This window comes from Leuciscus leuciscus (genome assembly GCF_965113295.1).
Source record: "Leuciscus leuciscus genome assembly, chromosome: 1".
Classification (NCBI taxonomy): Eukaryota; Metazoa; Chordata; class Actinopteri; order Cypriniformes; family Leuciscidae; genus Leuciscus; species Leuciscus leuciscus.
Window position 1 is genome coordinate 26263724 of NC_138725.1, and position 19866 is coordinate 26283589.

Genomic DNA, 19866 nt, shown 5'->3' on the forward strand with positions numbered 1-19866 from the left:
TATTGGTTCAAATTAGCACTGTAAGCCTTAAAGACTTACAAAATATAGTGTTTTCAGCATCTCTGTTAAAGGGTTGATCAGCTTTTTTTTAAGGCTTAATGTGTTTAGGCTATGTGGTGTAGTCTAACATGTGTTCATGCTTCATTAAAAAAAAACGCATTCTTTTTCATATAATTTACCTTTATTATACACAGCTGTATCCCTCCCTCCTCGCAAAACAATCTGGTTATAAGAAATACACAACGGGCTCTGATTGGTCAGCTTGGCCCAGTGTGTTGTGATTCGCTAACCGCCTAGTTCACGCTGTCCGGAAACATCACGTCCGTTACCATAACAGCAGTTGCATGTGCTCCGGTGTATTGAAAACACAGGCGTCAATATTGCCTTGTCAATTTCAGCCTGAATCAGACTTAGAGAATATTAGTGGAGAGGAATCGAGTAGAACTTGCGCACGAACGGCTGTTACAGGACGTTTCAGAGAGGTATGTTTTTTTGTAGATGTCTCATTCTTTTTATATAACGTTACGCTGTTATTTGTAAATGCTAAGTTACTGCAAATGCTAATGCTACTGTTTATGTTAAAACCGTTTATATACTGTCTATGGTTAAAACAGGCAAACAAGTTCATACAATCGTTCTAACTCATATTACAATCCTCGAAGGGATTATTTTATCATCACTCTCTCTTACACACACACACACACACACACACACACACACACACACACACACACACTACAAAATAAATGTAGTCAGAACTATGAGCACATTACGAGACTAACCATGGTTTACCACAGTAAAGAAAATGTTTACACAGAACCATGTTTAATGTAACGTTCCTGTAGTAAAATAATGATAGAATTATTGTATGTCGTAGACATAACCTCTTCACATTAATACAAACAGATAAACTAGAGTATTTGTATTAGCCTATCTGACATACATTTGACAGTAATATATTATTTAGCCACAGCCACAAATCTAACACTAAACTGAAAAGGGTATTTTATTTGTACAATATAACTGTATAAGAAACAGTGCAACAAATACATCTAGGAATATAAAAACTATATATGAATAATATTCCAGAAACTATTTTGTTAAATAAAATGCATTTCAGTTTTTAAATATGAAAGTGCAACAGTAACTTATACTCAATCTAAGTAGTCCATTAAAAACACCAAGTGCAGCCACAGTGTAGTGAAATAAGAGACTTGAGTAATAAAGTTCACAAATAAACCTCAACTGAACAATTAAAAGGTTAGTTCACCCAAAAATGAAAATTCTGTCAGTAATTACTCACCCTCCTGTTGTTCCAACCCCGTAAGACACAAATTAAGATATTTTTGATGAGATCTGAGAGCTGTCTCACTCCTTCATAGGCTTCTCTGTAATTGAAACTTGCCGGCCCAGAAAGTTAGTTAAGACTATGTTTAAAATAGTCCAAGTGACTACAGTGGCTCAATCATAAGTTTATCAAGCGACGAGAATACTTTATGTGTGAAAAAAAAAAAGAAAAAAAAAAGAATGACTTTCTTCAACTCTTGATGTTCTTCTGAGTGAGTTCACGTAGTGTAATAGCGCAGCGCTTCTGGGTTGTACGTCAGAACGTAGGCTCATTATTGGCCAACGCTGGTCATGTGTGTGACGCGTTTGACGTACAACACAGAAGCACTGCTTATTTATTTTTATTTTTATTTTTTTGCGCACAAAAAGTATTATCGTCGCTTGATAAATGATGATGATTGTCAGTAGTTATCATAAAATCAAACCATGTTTCAGTTCATAGTTATGTTGCTGTAGTGTTTGAAGATGAGTGACATTAGTGTTTGTCTTTGTATTATTGATGTTTTACTCATGTCATATTGAGAGAAATAACAGTGTCATCTTTCAATAGAGCAGTGATAATAGGCTTTTATCATAGGCTATATCCTGACTCAAATAATGTGTTTCTAACGGCAGACACTCAGAATAAAGTGAGATGATCTGCTGATGATGATCCTGAATGGCTTGTTGAATGAGTGTTGATAGTCTGAGGCTCATCAATATTAACAGATCTGCTGAAAACACACTTTATTTCATGACAATAGTTCCTGGTTTCACCTCATTTATTATGCTGATGTCTTCAGATCTCCTGTAAATTGACACTTAAAGCTCATTTCATTGGTGTCAGCAGACTGAGGGTAATTGTTGGTATCTAAATAGAGATACTAGGGCTGCACGATAACAAGAAAAATTATAATCACCATTATTTTGCACAAAATTTTACTCACGATTATTATGTTAGTTAAGAACTTTTATTTCACTTCAGTATGTTTATTGCTTTTTACGGCCAAAAAAAAAACAAAAAAAAAACACACATTATAAACAGAACATAAATACTGCAAGTCACTGTATTGAAACTGAAAATGTTTAACTCAGGTAAAAATAAAACTGGGCCTCTTTTACATGCCAAATGGAAATAGAATAAAATTTGAATAAAACTACAATGTGAAAAACGTATTATTCATTTTTTTCCCTATCCTATGATAGGCTTACATATTTGTGCAAACATGTTACAGGTGTTTGGCTAGAAACACAAGTCCGTCAACATGATCTGGCTTTAGGGAGGACCGCAAGCAAGTAACAACATTCCCCCTGACACTAAAAGCTCTCTCTGAAGGACAACTTGTGGCTGGTATGCACAAGTATTTCTTTGCCACTTTTGAAAGCCTTGGGTAGACCTTTTCATTTTCCTTCCACCATTTTAGTGGGTCCCCTTCACTATCCAGGTTGCATGACTCTAAGTAAGTCTGCAGCTCACAAGCTACACATAGTTCCTGGTTGTTAGGTGGCAAGGCTTGTCTTAAAGTAGCTTCCTAACGTCATATTTCTCTTCGGAGCGCATCCAGCTTCAGCATCCTCCTCAGTGTTTTTTTCTGGTGCTTCTGGGGAAGGCATCATACACATAAAAACAGACAATAGAAACAAATTTAGGAGTCTCAAATCATTGTATAGATCACAGTGCAGCACTTGTTTTTTTATTACCGTCACTGCCTCAGTCTTCATCTCTGATTTCACAGTCTGGCCTGTATTGATGTTTTGTTGTCTTCAGCGGTGTAACTCATCTTAAAACGTGGATCTATAGTCGATGCCATGTCCAACCGAGCCTGGATTTGTGGGTCACTATATTTTTTATTTACCTTTCAAATGACACGCTGACGTACTTCTCAGCAGACGGAGTGCATCTGTAAGCTCAACTAGAGGCTTCAGGGATTTGTTGATCACCTCTAGCACGTCCATGTCCTGCCATGTTGGGATAAGGTGCCACAACTTCTTGTCAGAGGACAGGACATGAGCAATGGCCTTCTGCTGCTCAATGACTCTCTCTATCGTGGCCTGACATGATCCCCACCTAGTGGTACACTCAGTTTTCAGTGAGTGCTCTGGGAGCTTTAGCTCCTTTTGTCCTGCTAAAAACTCCCTCTTACTGTAGGAAAAGGTGCTCACCAGCGTTTTACAGAGGCCCACAGCCCGGTCAATTCTTGGATCCTTCACAGCATTCTCTGCAGAAAAACAATTGTCAGAAAAACATTGTCAAGTCAAGTCAAGTCAAGTTTATTTGTATAGCGCTTTTCACAATACAGATTGCATCAAAGCAGCTTCACAGTATTAAATTAAAATAATACAACAAAGTTTGTTTCAAGAGGAATTTATTGATTGATAAAATTAAATTAAATATCCCCAAAATATCCCCAACTGAGCAAGCCAAAGGCAACAGTGGCAAGGAACCGAAAAACTCCATCAAGTGACCTAATGGTGTCCTAAAACTCCATCAGGTGCCTTAATGGAGAAAAAAAAACCTTGGGAGAACCCAGGCTCAGTCGGGGGCCAGTTCTCCTCTGGCATTGGATAGAGGCCGGATTGTAGTTTGAACTGTAGGATTATATGAATGCCTGGCTGAAGAGATGCGACTTTAATCTAGTTTTAAACTGGGAGAGCGAGTCTGAGCAACGAACAGTATCAGGAAGACTATTCCAGAGTTTTGGAGCCAAATGTGAAAATGCTCTCCCTCCTTTGGTGGTTCTGGATATCCTAGGTATGACCAAAAGCCTTGAATTTAGTGATCTCAAAGAGCGCGATGGATTATAGGGCGATAGAAGATCCGTTAAATAGACTGGAGCTAAGCCGTTTAGGGCTTTATAAGTCAGTAGCAATACCTTGTAATTAATACGGAACTTTATAGGTAACCAATGCAGTGATGATAAAATCGGTGTTATATGATCATATTTTCTTGATATCGTAAGAACTCTAGCGGCGGCATTTTGGACTAACTGTAGCTTGTTTATTGAGGATGCAGGACAACCAGCTAATAAAGCATTACAGTAATCCAGTCTCGAGGTCATGAATGCATGAACTAACTTTTCTGCATCAGAAACTGATAGCATATTACGTAGCTTAGCAATGTTTCTAAGGTGGAAAAAGGCTGTTTTTGTAACATAAGAAATATGATTTTCAAAAGACAGGTTGCAATCGAGTATAACACCCAGGTCTTTTACTGTAGAGGATAAAGTAACAGGACATCCTATGATGTTAAAGTTGTATTGTGCGAGGTTTTGTGGGCGTTTTTTTTGTCCACAAAAAATATGCTTTTATTGTCAAGCCAAAAGCATATGAAGTCTACAAGTAAAAATAGTAAAAGGCCCAAATGTGTTATTTTAAAATATTTTTGGTTGTTTAACTATAAGTACATTGACAATTTCTTGTTTGCTTATTGCAAAACTTTTAAACAGAAATAAATCTTTGGTATTTTAACACGATTAATATTTGTTAATCTTAATGCATTGTGAAAACATGACTTTTTGAATTATGAACACTGATCCAGATTTATTACTTATCATTAGCTCATGAAACCTAATGCATTTTAATGCTAACAAATAGAACATCATTTTAATGTGACAATTTTTTTAAAATGTTTAACAAATTATGTACCTACATGAGACTATTTATGAGTAAACTGCTTTTTTTCTAAATTCTGCTGGGTGCACATACGTTCATATATAGTATTGTACGACCAGCCAAATATCGCTGGCTTAATCTTAAACTTTTAAATCTCTGTGATTGCACTGTATTTGGCAGAATATGCTGAATATACTGTATGACGCAAGGTGTCGTATCTTTAAATTGAGTGAAATAGTTAGACTATAATATTAATGGAAAATGTTAAAACAACTTACCAATAGCTAAATGAAGTCTATGTCCAAAGCAATGTAGTCTCGTCCAGTTATTCAGAGATGCTGCCCTAATCATTAGCTGCGTTGTCCGTTGTAATGCAGACGAGTCTTTCCTCAAGCAAACCCCCATGCAGAAATCGCTTCTTTGAGGCCCGTTGCAATGGATTCCGCTGTATGGTCTTGTGGGAAAAACAAAGTTTGCAAAAGCTTGCTTTTCATCTCAAACTCGCTGTCAATAAAATGAACATTCAAGCTCAGTCGGTTGGGGCAGCAAAATATTCAGCACCTAGAATTTCTCTCTCTATTTCTAGTAGGCGTTTCGCATACAGCCCAGGCAGAGCAACGTTAGAAAAAGAGTTGCGTGAGGGTATGCTGTATCTTTTGTCAAGTGTGGCAATAATTTTTTTTAAACCCTTCATTGCTTACGGTGTTTATTGGACACATATCCTTGGCTAAATGAAACGTGATCGCCTCTGTTATTTCCGTGTGTCTTTGCTGCAAGGTGAATATGGTATTGCGTTGAGCAATGCCCTCGTTATTGTTGTCTGTGTTGTAGAAGGCTGGGGATTTTTTGTGGTTGCAGCTTTTTGTGCCTTCAACCTTTGAAATTCTTGATATTGTACTTTATGGTGGCTTCTAAGGTGGTTGAGGAGGTTTGTTGTGTTACCTTGCGACGTCTGTACGGCACAGGAGCACAGTTTGCATAGGACTCGTATAGGGCTGAACGATTAATTGCATTTGCGATAATATCGCGATATGATGAAATGCGAATAATTAAAAAATTTTTTTTTTTTTTTTAATACCGCAAAGCTGCGATTACAGTCTGGTCACGTGACACGCGAGAGTAAACCAGTCTGGGGCATCAACTTGGCACGCTACGAATATAGGCCTGGCTACATGAAATAACAGTTTATGCTTAATTTATGTGATATTGTGTTATAAATTCTCTCCAACAATTCTGTATCGATTAAGATAATTTCAGATTTATGTCTGAGCTTAGTTTTAAACACAGATACGTGATGATGCGTGTGCTTTATAAACAACCGTATTCTGTTTTTAGCTTCTAATTCCTCTGTCTCTCGTGCACACACACACACACACACACACACACACACACACACACACACACACACACACACACACACACACACACACACACACACACACACACACACACGACACCACTCGAACCTTACGAGAAATAATCTTTAATAAAGTTCAGAAAACTTGAAGCGAATTACAAGGACATTCGCGGGCTTCATTGCACAAGATATGAGAGACGCGCGGTCTGCGTGATGTTACTTTTGTAGTGCGCGGTCTCGCCCACCGGTATTTTACTTATAAATGCTCTACGAAGGCATCATATGTCTTGGAATGCAGTTGGTTTATATATAAAAATATGAAAATCACCGACAGAAGCTGCTTTCAAATACTCACGCGTGCTTTTCGAAGAGCGTTTGAGAATGCGGCTGTGAGCGACTCCGTCTACGTGGTTAAATGTACTTGCATCTCAAAATGCTTTTATGACACGAAATTAATGTGACACAGTCAGTTATACATTTTACATTTACATTTACATTTATTCATTTAGCTGACGCTTTTATACAAAGCGACTTACAATTGCTATATATGTCAGAGGTCGCACGCCTCTGGAGCAACTAGGGGTTAAGTGTCTTGCTCAGGGACACATTGGTGTCTCACAGTGGATTCGAACCCGGGTCTCTCACACCAAAGGCATGTGTCTTATCCATTGCGCCACCACCACCCCAGTTATATATTAAGTTATTAAACAGACAGGACAAACCACATCTTATAATTTCAAAAGAAATGAAAACGTTCAGACAGCCTACTCTTAAATACTGAAAGCACTCTTTGTTTATTGCTTGTAATATTTTTTCCCCTCTTTGTTATTTGTTTTGAAGCTATATTTGTTAAAATTATTAACATGTAATTGTATTAATTTGGTTTTTTAATGTGTAATATTATAAGTAGGCCTACTTATAATTATGTAATTAAATATTTTAAGTTTTATTAATAAGATCAATTCAAGAAAAAAATTTGATCGGCTCATGAGGTGCCTAAAGATTCCCTTCCCTATTTTACAATGATTTATTGCTTGTTTTTGTTGAATAATAGAAAAGATAAAGAGCTTAAAAAATAATCGCATATTAAATTGCAATCGCAAGATTGGTAAAACTAAATCGCAATTAGATTATTTTCCAAAACCTTTCACTGAACCCGAAATACTTCCAAATAGGGGTGTCACAATATACCGGTGTTGACGATAATCGTGATATTCAAAGCATGAAATATCGACATTGTGTTAATTTAGAGTGTGACAATATACCGGTATTGGCGATAACCACAATGTTTAAAATTAACAGGACTCTTATGATAACATGACACATAAATACTCCAGCGCCAGTACCTGGCTGACCTCTCAGGTGGCAGTATTGCACCCGTGGACACCTATCAAATAAAAAGACGACGCAGCGCTCGCCCGTGCCCGCGCAACTACAGTGAAATATAAAAAAAAGTAAGCTCGCCAGTATGGGTGTTCTTCGGCTTCAAAGAAAAAATCTCCTTAAAGGGGGTCACACACGGGACGAGAAGCGCACGTCTTTAAAATTCGAACACATTATTCTCTATGAGTGTACACACACCGGCGGTGCAATTCGGCATCTGTCCACAGCACCCAGCAACGGCTCAAAATCCGGCCTCGACACATAGCGCAAATTATATTTGTCTCAAATCATCGTTAATGACTTCACCTTGTGCTGCAACATACATTTAGTTTTACATTCATTCACAGAAATCAGCTGCTTGAATGAAATTTGCTGATGTTATCGGATTTTCAGGTGAGATTCTCAATTCATTAACGGATGTTAACGGATGCTCTGAGGTAAAGTGTTCAGATCGCAGACTCAGCAACTATTGTATTTAATTGTACAGTACAATCATAACATAGTACAGACATTATCTTAATTTCATAATGTCCTTAAACATAAGAATATTGCTGGCCATAAACTGAGAAAGTGCGCGTCTGGTGTGCGATACCTCGAGTTGTCCTACACATGTCGCGGCGCTTCTCGTCCAGTGTGTGACCCCCTTAAACCCAATCTGCAGAATGTGTAGCCACCAACCTTTTTACCCATCTCCGTGTCCATCACCCTGCGGATTACACCATTTTACAGAGAGTAAATTGCGATTATTTTACTAGTCATGGATTGGGAAACGTGACATTAACCTGTTAACAGGGGGTTTCTGTGATCATATATAACATTTCTTTACTCATCTTATTTTTGTATTTGTATTTGCACTTGATCTTTTTTGTTCAAATCTGCTATCTGCATGACTTTATTGGCGCCGGCGCAACAACAGGTTTAAGAGCTTTTCAGTTCTTCAGGAAACATTCAGACAGTGTTTCACTTCAGTTTGAAACCAGATAGGCCTAAACTTCACATGCTTGTCTTCCTTCACAAAAATTTGCCATAGATTGAGTTTGTTTGATTATGTTTGTTGTGTAAAAAAGAAAAACTATATAAACAAAGTAAAAATGTATTTGACTGATAACTACCCACCCCCCCCCCCCCCTCCCCCCTCCCCCCTCCCCCATTCTAGAGATATTGCGATATATCGATATCGTGAAATCTTTTGGCCACAATAACCGTGGTGTGAAAATTCTAACGTCGTGACAGCCCTACTTCCAAACAATGGAGTATGACCCCTTTTTGAGAAACTAACGAACGCACTTCTTCACCTTCATCTTGTTGTTCTGTCATTATTTTTATTTCAGCTGAATGACTATAAGCTTATCGCTTGACGCCAACTTCTGCTACACCATGAGAGAGCGCTTGAAATCTAAACACTGTCACGTGAGACATGTGACGCAGTTGATCATCCGTACACTCGCAAGTTAAACCCATAAGGAAAACGAACACTGCAACCCTACAATGTTTGTTTTGTGAGATATCGCGACGATTATGGTTAATTAATCGTGGGAGACAGATATTGTTATCGCGATTAAAATACGATTAATCGTGCAGCCCTAAGAGATACAGACATAAATGCTTAGATGTGTAATTTAGTATTAAAACAAACTCAGTAACTGATAACTTTGATTTTTGCAGATCAGCTCCTCCCACAGCAATCACATCATCAGTGAAGCTCCTCCCACATCAGTCACATGGTCAGTGAAGCTCCTCCCACTGCAATTCTCCAATAAATGCTGGAATATTCCCATCAGCTACAAGTGAAGATGAGCACAATGCATCAGGAAGAGCTGATATCTGTAAAGACTGAGTTTATTAAAGAGGAAAGTGAGAACATGAGTGATCCAGAACCCTGCAGAATGAAACACACTGAAGATCCTGAAGAACAAAGAGGTTGGTGTTTATTCTTCATTCATTCATGATGCTGAAGAACATTCATGTTAGAAAGATTCAAGCACTTCATCACATTTAGACAAACAGGTAAACTATGAAATAGAAGAACTTGTTTTTTTTGTTGTTTTTTAAAACAAATGGTCAGTAAAGGGAGGTTTGAGAAATTGTTATATTTATTGTCAACATCAGGTCCAACTAAATATTTTAGCTGTTTTATTTTACATTTATAACTGGATCACGTTTCTTTGCAACCATGTTACCAAACATTTTTAAATCCCCAGTGTTAATCCTTTAAGACCGACGCTCCCGTTTGCGTGTCTCTGTTTAAGAGCCGATAGAAACTGAAACCAAATGGCTAGCTCAATAATTCTTTTTGCATACAAAACCTGAGATGTTACATGTTCAGATCAAGCCTCCAACATGCTCCTGTTGCGTTGTTCTCTTTCATAGGTTCACTCAACGCTGCGGATAGCGCAGTGGGATATCCTCTGGATGTGCCGATTGCCTGAAGCCCTATACAATCACGCCAATTCATTGGCTGATGGCGCTCGTGCAAAGCTGGCTCCACATGATAAACGCGCGCGTGCCATCTTCTCCTCAGATTTCTCTGCCTTCACGAAGCGGTAACTTCTTGCCCTTCGTTTCTTTTTTTTCTGAGCCCAAATTTTCTAATTCAACTAAAGCTTTCGTCTCGACACTTCAGCGACTGGTATAAGTGGAACTCTGTTCTCCTTACAGTGAAGTGTCATGGATTATCGACGCTGCTCTCCGCCATGCGTTCGTTTTATTTGGAACGACGACCCTCACAGTAAGTGTGTTAATGTATGGGTTTTTCGCATGCGCGTGAGGCTGTATCAAAATGTACATTTTGTGACAAATCTCCTTCTCAAAACCCTCCGCTGTAGACTCGCTGTGTTTGAGAAGGAGTCATTCGTTTCCCCCCGTCGCGCTCCCGAGACTGCTGAGGCCTCTCGTGGATCCGTGACCTGGGGCTCGGATGTTGAGCTTGAGGATATTGAGTACGAGCAGACGGGCCTCGCCCTTTCTCTCCCTCCCTCTCCCGAGCACACACGTGGCGCTGTCGAATTCGCGCATGATTATTTATGCCCCAGCCCGGGAGCCCGCGATTCGGTTTCTTTCGGTCTGGATGACGTTATTTACACTGCAGCTTCCGACTCCGAGGATTTCGGGCCTGCTTTGACTGATGACGTTATCCCGCCTAGCGGCCAGGACACGCGGCCTACTCCGGCCTACACGGAGCTTATTGACGTGCTGTCGCGCGTTACGGAGAAGCTCTCTATAGACTAGCCTGATGAGCCCCGCGAGTCTCAATCATCCAAACTCGACGAGAGGTTCCTAAGTGGCCCTAATTCTAGGCCAGAGCGAAGAAAGCTGCCCTTTTTCAGTGATCTGCATCATGAGATCTCCAAATCCTGGAAGCAGCCTTTCTCCGCACACTTAACTAATGCGGCAGCCGCTGACTTCACCAACCTCGTTGGTTTTGTGGAGCAGGGTTATTACGCTATTCCAGCGGTCGAGGACACGCTGGCTAACCACCTTGCCCCGTCGTCTGCACCATCCTGGAAGTCGCATCCCCTCCTTCCTTCCAAGGCGTGTAGAACTACTTCCTCCCTTATTGGAAAGTCTTACATGGCGGCTGGTCAGGCAGGCATGGCCCTGCATACCATGGCCATCCTTCAAGCCTACCAAGCGGACGTCTTGAAGGACATGGATGAAGCAGATGGACTGACGCCCGAAGCTGTCAAAGAGCTTCGCAAAGCCACAGATCTGGCCCTAAGAGCCACCAAACACACTGCTCGGGCTGTGGGTCACTCTATGGTGGGCTCGGTTGCCGCAGAGCGCCACCTCTGGTTGAATCTTACGGAGATCCGAGACAGGGATAAGAGTTTTCTCCTGGACGCCCTTATCTCCCACTCTGGTCTTTTAGGGGGGGCAGTCAACACGGTGGTTGAGAAGATCTGTGCCGCTAAATCTCAGTCGGCCGCGTTCAGGCAGTTTATGCCTAGGAGGGTTAGAGAGCCAAGAGACTCCAACCCTCCCCCTTCTCAACCCGAGAACGTTCTGCTCATAGGGCTGAGTTCCCTACTAGTGACCCGGCTCATCCCCCACCAAATACGGTCTGGGGTGCCCGCGGCCGTCCGTTTCCCCGCCAGCGCCTTCACAAGCGCCTTCAGCTGAAGCGGTCCAACAAACCGGCCGCTCCAGCCTTCACGAGCCGTTCCTGACCCCTGATGGTATTTTCCTTAAAGGGATACTTCACCTCTGGAAAGATGAATGTGTATTTAAAATAGGTCATTTAAGTAGAAGAAATGTGAAGAAATTTTTGAATTTGGAGCTTTCTAGACTGAGAAAAGCCAGAAAATGTATTTTTGGCTTATGTGGATGAGAGACAACAACTCCCAGTATGCACTTGCTTCGCTGCCCTAGGAGGCCACGCCTACCGGTAAGAGAGCGCAGTTGAAAACAACAAGGCTATTAGGCTAGCCTACGTGATGAGTTTGCCAGGGATTTAGAGATCGCCCAAAATGTCTGGGATTCGGCTTTTGCGTTCTACAGTCGCCATTCATTATGTTTACTGTGGCGAGCAGGACGAGGCTGACGGCCGTGGGAGAACGGTGCGAGGCCGGTGGCGTCATTACTGAGACGCGCCGGGTCTTGCATCTCTCACGGAGGAGCGGGAATTTTCTTAGCAATGGTAAAACGCACATCAACCGATTACTTGTTTAGCGTTCATGTAAACACTACATTCAGACTCACCAATCGGAATGAATTCAGTTAGATTGAAACAAAAGGTGTGCATGTAAACAATGAATGGCGACCGCAGAACGCAAAAGCTGAATCCCGTACATTTTGAACGATCTCGCCCGCCGGACAAGTCCAGGAAAAGGAGGATGGTAACCCCTACTTACTCAGCTTTCTCCTACAATTCAGCTTTCTCCACAGAACAAGAGCCTGCTAGCTTAGCTTCCAAAGAAAGACGGCTGACACTGTGTACATTCTGTGAGTGAGATCCCACCCTCTATGGGCGGGCTGAAAACATGCGGAACAACGCCATCTACTGGCTGTAGTATTTTGCCTCTGGCCAGAAAATCCTCAGATGACGCAAAATGACGATTTTTGCGTCATCAGAGGATTTTTTCCAGACAAAAAATACATAAATCTCTTGTCTCAGGGGGATATGAGGGTGGAAAGCATGGTAATTTGAAAATACTACAGGTTTTCTACTAATACAAAGCTTAATGCTAAATCCTGAAGTATCCCTTTAAAAATGCTCTATAAAGGCATAATTTATGTCGTTGGGAATACAGTGCGATTATATATTAAAAATATGAAACTCAATGACAGAAGGCTGTTTTCGATTTCAAATGCTAACGTACTCTTTGTGAAGAGTGATCATCTCTGTGTAAGCGGTTAAATGTTCTTGCATTTAAAAATGCTTTCATGATGCACAATTAATGTAAACTCAGTCAGTTATGTCTTTAAGCCGGGATTAAACATACAGTACAAAACATTGTTCATTTCAAAATAGATCTGTGCATTATTTTGAATATAGCCTATTAAAGGTGCTCTAAGCGATGTCATGTTATTTAGGCTGAAACATTTTTGGGGGAGGGGACAGGATGAGGGGGAGGGAGGGTAGAGCTAGCCTTCGTTTTGTTTGACGATACTTCGAACGTCTTAGAGCACCTTTAAATCTCCTGCTGTTTATGATGTCATCTGTTATAATAAACAATAGTTCAGCTTAAAAAGAAAAACAGTTCTTGAATTGAAAACGTTATGGCACTGTTGTATATGTTTATTGTGTTTATTACATTAGATAAGTGTGTCATTGATCAAATATTTGTAATAGTTCTCTTGACAGAAACATGGGATTTGTGCCTATAATGTTTTAACAGTAATAATTGGACGATCCATGTTCCTCATTCATGGAGATTTTCAGGGACATGCATAATTAATTTATAAAAACTCATCAAAATGATGGGAATATTTTAGGGCTCACTTTATGTCCTTTCACCTTATAATCATATTTCTGTCTTTGAATTTTGATGTACTGAAAATGCAATTAAACTTTTTTTTTTTATTTTTTTTTTTCAGACCTGATGAAAGTGAAGGAGGAGAGTGAAGAACTGAGTGAAGTGAAGGAGGAGAGTGAAGAACTGAGTGAAGTGAAGGAGGAGAGTGAAGAACTGAGTGAAGTGACGGAGGAGAGTGAAGAACTGAGTGAAGTGACGGAGGAGAGTGAAGAACTGAGTGAAGTGGAGGAGAAACATCATGTCAAACCTGGAGAAAAACCTTTGATTCGCTCAAAGACTAAAAAGAAATTTTCAAAGAAAATAAGAGCCAATAAATCTTTCACCTGCACTCAGTGTGGAAAGAGTTACACAACCAAACATAATCTTAAGAGTCACATGAGAGTTCACACTGGAGAGAAGCTGTTTACATGTGTTCAATGTGGGAAGAGTTTCCTATACAAACAAAATCTTGAGCATCACATGAGGATCCACACCGGAGAGAAGCCGTTCACATGTGATCAATGTGGCAAAACATTTCTTGTAGCATCAAACCTGAAGACACACCTGACAGTCCATACGAAGGAGAAGCCACATATATGTTCTGTGTGTGGAAAGAGTTTTTCACTGCTGAAATCTTTACAAAGACATCAGAAAACTCATGACAGCGAGAGAGTGAGAGAGTACATGTGCTTGGAGTGTGAGAATACTTTTACTACAGAGATATGTTTAAAACAGCACCAGAGGATCCACACTGGAGAAAAACCTTACAAGTGTTCACACTGTGACAAGAGATTCAGTCAGTCATCATCTCTGAAAACACATGAGAGGATCCACACTGGAGAAAAACCTTACAAGTGTTCACACTGTGACAAGAGATTCAGTCAGTCAGCACATCTGAAATCACATGAGATGATCCACTCTGGAGAAAAACCTTACAAGTGTTCACACTGTGACAAGAGATTCATTCTGTCAGCAACTCTGAAAAGACATGAGAGGATCCACACTGGAGAGAAGCCGCACACATGTGATCATATTTGAATGCAGTGTAAAGTTTAATTGTGTATAAAGAAATATCCTTGTTTTAGTGGACTCGATTAAAATAAGTTCAGGGTACTCATAACTATTGTTTTTTTTTATAAACTTAATTGATTGTAATCGGTGTCCTCAAATGAAATGAGTTAGCTTAACTTGTTGGGTTTTACAGTGTATCCATACATTTACTAAAGTATTTAAGTTTTAGTTTTCCTTTTTATGAATCATTACTTGATTTATTAAAAACATTAAAATATAGAGATAATATTATAAATACATTTTGCAAATGAGTGAAATGATATAAATAAGGTAATTGGCAAAAAAAAGAAAAAAAAAAACCTGCAACTAAGGTATTTATCCAGTATTATCAAAAGTCACCTGAGGGCGCTATATGCCCACTGTGTCATTTATCTGAGTGTGGGAGAGTTCAAGATACTAAAAATATCATATATAATGATGTACGCGGATACACACGTTTTCCTCTTGTAGAAAACAGTTAAAGAAAATGATTAGCGTGACTTTAATGCATTTAAGACTGTGATTTAAGAACAAATTCAGTACGTACACCTTATATGCAAGTATGCAGAATATGAACTCAAAGTGTGCATTACGTTCATATTTTGTCTGCTTGCCTATACATAATGTTACGATCTCTTCTGAATTGCAACAAAATAAGGGAGTCACCACACACCACAGCCAATTAATAAGTGAATTTATTTATCAGTATGAGACAGAACAACATTAAAGATCAGTATAAATGGTAATCAGTGTGTCAGCAGATATGTGCAAAGGTGTAGCATTTATGAAAGACAACAGTCCAACCATTCTCAGTCCATGAAACCTCCAAGAACAACAACCATCCCAAAGGAGATGGAACAAAAGGCGGTGGTGATCTCCCATATCCCTCACATCTCATGAGTTCTCCGAAAGCCTCTTGACACGAGACCCAAGATACAGAGCAAACGAAAACAGCCCCACGCTCCCATCTCTTCTATAGAGCGTCGTGATTACATTCAGGTGTGCAACCACTCCCTTCAGCCAATCACCTGCAACTCAGAAATAACGAGTTACTCACTGGAACCGTCACACACACCCCTTTAAAAGAGATCCGTTACAAATCGGATAAAAAAAAAAAAAACCCAGCACCATAAACTCAAAAATCTGATTTCTATACACATTGTTATACCACCTCTGATCACAGTACAACCATGATTTTCACAATTATTTCCATTCTCCTACACTGCCCCACCTTGCCACCAGCAATCTGGATCCTGAAAGCAAATTAAGGCGACAAGAGAGCACAGAAAAACAGAAACAACCATTGCACTTAATTGATCAGATCAGGAACACGGGACAACGCATCTGCCACTACGTTATCCGATCCTTTAATGTGTCTAACAATTAGATTGTAGGGCTGTAAAAAGAGAATCCAACGCATTAAGCGCTGACTCTGCGACTGTAAAGCATGCAAAAATGTTAGAGGATTATGATCAGAAAACACCTCTACGGGTATTCCTCCCCCCACATACACATCAAAGAACTAAAGTGCCCAAATGAACGATAAAGCCTCTTTCTTGATCACGGAGTAATTTTTCTGATAAGTGTTAAACTTACGAGAAAAGAAACTTATGGGATAGTCCAAACCATTCTCCCCTGTCTGTAATAAGACAGCTCCAGCACCAACCTGGCTGGAATCCACCTGTAGTTTAAATGGCATATCCAGCCTCGGGGCAGCTAGAACAGGAGCAGTGGTCAATAATAATTTAACATTTTCAAAATCTCTCTGACAATTTTCGCTCCAGTCAAATTTCACTGAGTTCTTAAGGTCTTAAAAACCACGGTTGAAAAAATTTAACAGAAACCCCGGTAATAACTGACCATCCCCAAAAAACGCATGAGTTCTTTCTTGGTAGACGGAGAAGGAAACTGCTGAATGGCAAGAACTTTGGTCTGAACTGGACGCACTTTACCTTGGCCAACCTCTTTCCCCAAATATCTTACAGTAGCCATGGCAAACTCACACTTGGCCAAGTTAACTGTAAGACATGCCTCAGTCAACCGAGTTAAAAGAGCTCGCAGGCGAACTAAATGTTGTTCCCAGGTATCACTGAAAACAATAACATCATCCAAATACACTGCACACCCTTCCAGCCCAAATACCACTCGGTTCATCAATCTCTGGAAGGTGGCAGGTGCATTTTGTAGCCCAAAACTCATAATAGAGTACAATTATAATCCAGAAAATGTAATAAAGTAGGTTACTTCTCTGGCTCTAGGAGTTAACGGCACTTGCCAATACCCCTTAAGAAGATCTAGCTTGCTCACAAAATTAGCTGTACCCACTTGATCTATACAATCTTCCATTCGAGGAAGTGGAAAAACATCAGGCTTAGTGATGGCGTTTAGCTTGCGATAGTCAGTACAAAATCTATAAGTTGCATCTGCTTTCCTCACTAACAAGCAAGGTGAAGCCCAACTTGAGCACGACAGAACAGCTATTCCGTTCTCAAGCAAATATTGAATTTCAGATTCCAATGCTTTTCGCTTACTGACTGGAGCCCTATAAAACATTGATGAATAGGTTGCGCATCTCCCACATCAACATCATGCTGTATCAGATGAGTATGAGTGGGTACATCTGAAAACAAGCCAGGAAACTCCCTTAACAACTGGGTTAGGTCTTCATTTTGAACCTCTGTCAAATGTGAAAACAGAGCATCTAAATTCTGAAGAGTCTCTGAATTCTTTAATCGAGCTAGCAAAACACAATCTTCAGGAACAAATATATCCTCCTTAACCATATCTTCTCCTCCCTCAACAAAAGGTTGATAAGACTCAAAAGAAGCAGTGACAACAGGAGCAACTGATTTGGTAGGTTGAACTTCAGAATTTCGAGAATGATAAGCTTTAAGCAAATTTACATGGAAACACTGCTTAGATTTTCACCTATCTGGAGTTGCAACCTGATCATTTTCGTCAGACAGTTTCCGAAGAACAGTGTATGGCCCAGTAAACTTAGCACAAAAAGGAGACCCAGAAGACGGTAACAAAATTAACACCTGATCACCTGGTGTAAAAACACGACTTCAGCATGCTTATCAAAGTGATTCTTCATCTTCTCTTGCACAACAGCAAGATTTTTCTGTGCACTCAATCCAGGCAAAAACAAACTTCTACGAAAACCATTCACATACTCTACCAAATTTTGCGGAGGATCCTCCTCACCTAGTCCCTCACGCAAAACAGAAAGAGGTCCACGTACACGATGACCGAAAACTAAATCATTTGGGCTAAATCCCAAACTCTCTTGTACCCCTTTTCCACCAACAAGAACCGGGTGCTGGTTCAGAGCTAGAGCTATTGCCAGTTCTGAGTTGGTTCGACTGACGAGCTTACTAAGAACCGGTTTGCGTTTCCACCGGCCAGAGAGCCACAACAGAGCTATATCTTACGTCACTGCATACGTATCATGTTGCCCAGCAACGCTAGTGCGGCAGCGCCAAACACAAACACACCAGACTTGTTTGAGATGCATCGGCTTCTCGCAGAACGACCAGCACATGAAATCAAAGCACTGCGAAAGCGATCAAAAAGCACAAGGAGTCGTATGATCTCCAAACACTCCCGCAGCTCTGATCGGTCCACGCTGCTCCGATGCATCTCGAACAAGGCATCAACAATAATAGACGTTGCGTTACTATGGATGCTCATGGGTTTGCGAAAATAAATCGGCATCCAAACACGGCGAATCCAATGCGTTCGTGCAGCTCGCCGTAACTTACATAGACGGATATTATAATCGAGCTGCTATTAGCTTGACTAGCTGCTATTTAAAAATGGCGGTCACAAGTTTCTCTTCAGTCTTGTTGGCCACGGTAACCCCGCCCCCAGCCTCTGATGCAAGCGGTTCTTTCATGGCTCCGTTCTAGACCCTGCAATGATTTGGTGCTACTTAAGAACCAGTTTTACTGGTTCGGAGCTGGTGCTTTGGCGGTGGAAAAACAAAGAACCGATTTGAAACTAGGCTCTGGCTCCGAACCAGCACCAGCTCTGCCTTGGTGGAAAAGGGGTATTGCTGTACTTCCCTAGCAGCAAGTAATAGCCAGGGTAAACCCTCCTCCCAGTCATGGTTTAACTCCACACAGTAAGCACGCAAAAGTGACTTCAAAGTCTGGTGAAACCGTTCAATCGCACCCTGACTTTGAGGATGATATACGCTCGACTGATTGTGTTTCACTTTAAGCACCTTCAAAACCTCAGCAAACATACGAGACGTAAAATTAGTACCGTTATCACTTTGAATAATTTTAGGTATCCCAAAAATAGATATGAACTGAGTTAAAGCTTTCACAACTGCTTTGGTGGTAATTCTTCGGATGGCATAGGCTGCGGGATAGCGAGTTGCCTGGCACATCACGGTCAACAGATATGCACTCCCTGATTTAGATGGAGGCAATGGTCCCACGCAATCAATTATTAAGTGCTCAAACGGTTTGCTTGTAACAGCTATGGGACTCAAAGGCACTGGTTTCAACAGCTGATTTGGTTTCCCAGTTACCTGGCAAGTGCGACACGTTCTGATGAAAGACGAAATGTCTTTTTTCAAATGGGGCCAATAAAATTGTTGTAAAATTCGGTCATAGGGCTTTTTTACTCCTAAATGTCTAGCAACCTCACCATGTACATGTTATAATACTACGTCTAGAAATTGTTTCAGCACCACCACTTGAATTATACACTCCTCCAGTAAATCCTTTTTACAGGGAACGTACTTCCTTAGAAGCATCTCATCTTGGATAAAACATCCACTAACAGCACTTCTTACCTCCTGAGGCGAAATAACAGCATGAAACAACTTCTGCAACTCAGGGTCTTCCTGCTGCACATCTACCAACTCCCTATGAGAAATACTGTAGGTGAAAGGGTGGACGAACCAGGCACAACATATTTTGACACTTCTTGTTTCTCAAATTACTTCTCACGACTACTTGCACGAGTCACAACACAAGCTGTGAATACTTCAGGAAAATTTTGATGTAAAATATCGGAGTTCTCAGTGACTGGAATAGGCACTACCTCAGGAGGTGGGATCACCTCTCACCAGACTCTACCTCCAGCCAAATTGTTACCCAAGAAGACAGTAACCCCATCCACTGGCAAAAATGGACAAACTCCCAAAAATACTTCTCCACAGATCAGGTC

General features: G+C 40.5%; 2 protein-coding genes across 4 annotated transcripts in view; one reads left to right on the top strand and one right to left on the bottom strand.

The window, feature by feature from the left end:
• LOC309499726 (GTPase IMAP family member 7-like) overlaps positions 1-19866 on the bottom strand; it is a gene marked incomplete at its 5' end in the record, with an annotated part of 224304 nt that overhangs the window by 29512 nt on the left and 174926 nt on the right. The gene's annotated exons all lie outside the window — the stretch shown is intronic.
• Positions 300-19833, top strand: LOC309501607 (uncharacterized protein). 3 transcript variants are annotated; one of them, XR_014206956.1, is made up of 4 exons: positions 300-482; positions 2562-2677; positions 9344-9598; positions 10049-10164. XR_014206956.1 is itself a non-coding variant. In XM_082173748.1 (4 exons), exons 3-4 carry the CDS (start codon positions 9439-9441, stop codon positions 14668-14670), a joined length of 1116 nt encoding a protein of 371 aa, XP_082029874.1. In that variant the 5' UTR covers positions 301-482; positions 2562-2677; positions 9344-9438; the 3' UTR covers positions 14671-19833. The 3 variants fall into 3 exon arrangements, 2 of the variants coding, with proteins under 2 accessions (XP_082029874.1, XP_082029875.1); XM_082173748.1 differs by lacking the exon at positions 10049-10164 and adding an exon at positions 13715-19833 and having other exon boundaries at positions 301-482; XM_082173749.1 differs by lacking the exons at positions 2562-2677; positions 10049-10164 and adding an exon at positions 13715-19833 and having other exon boundaries at positions 301-482.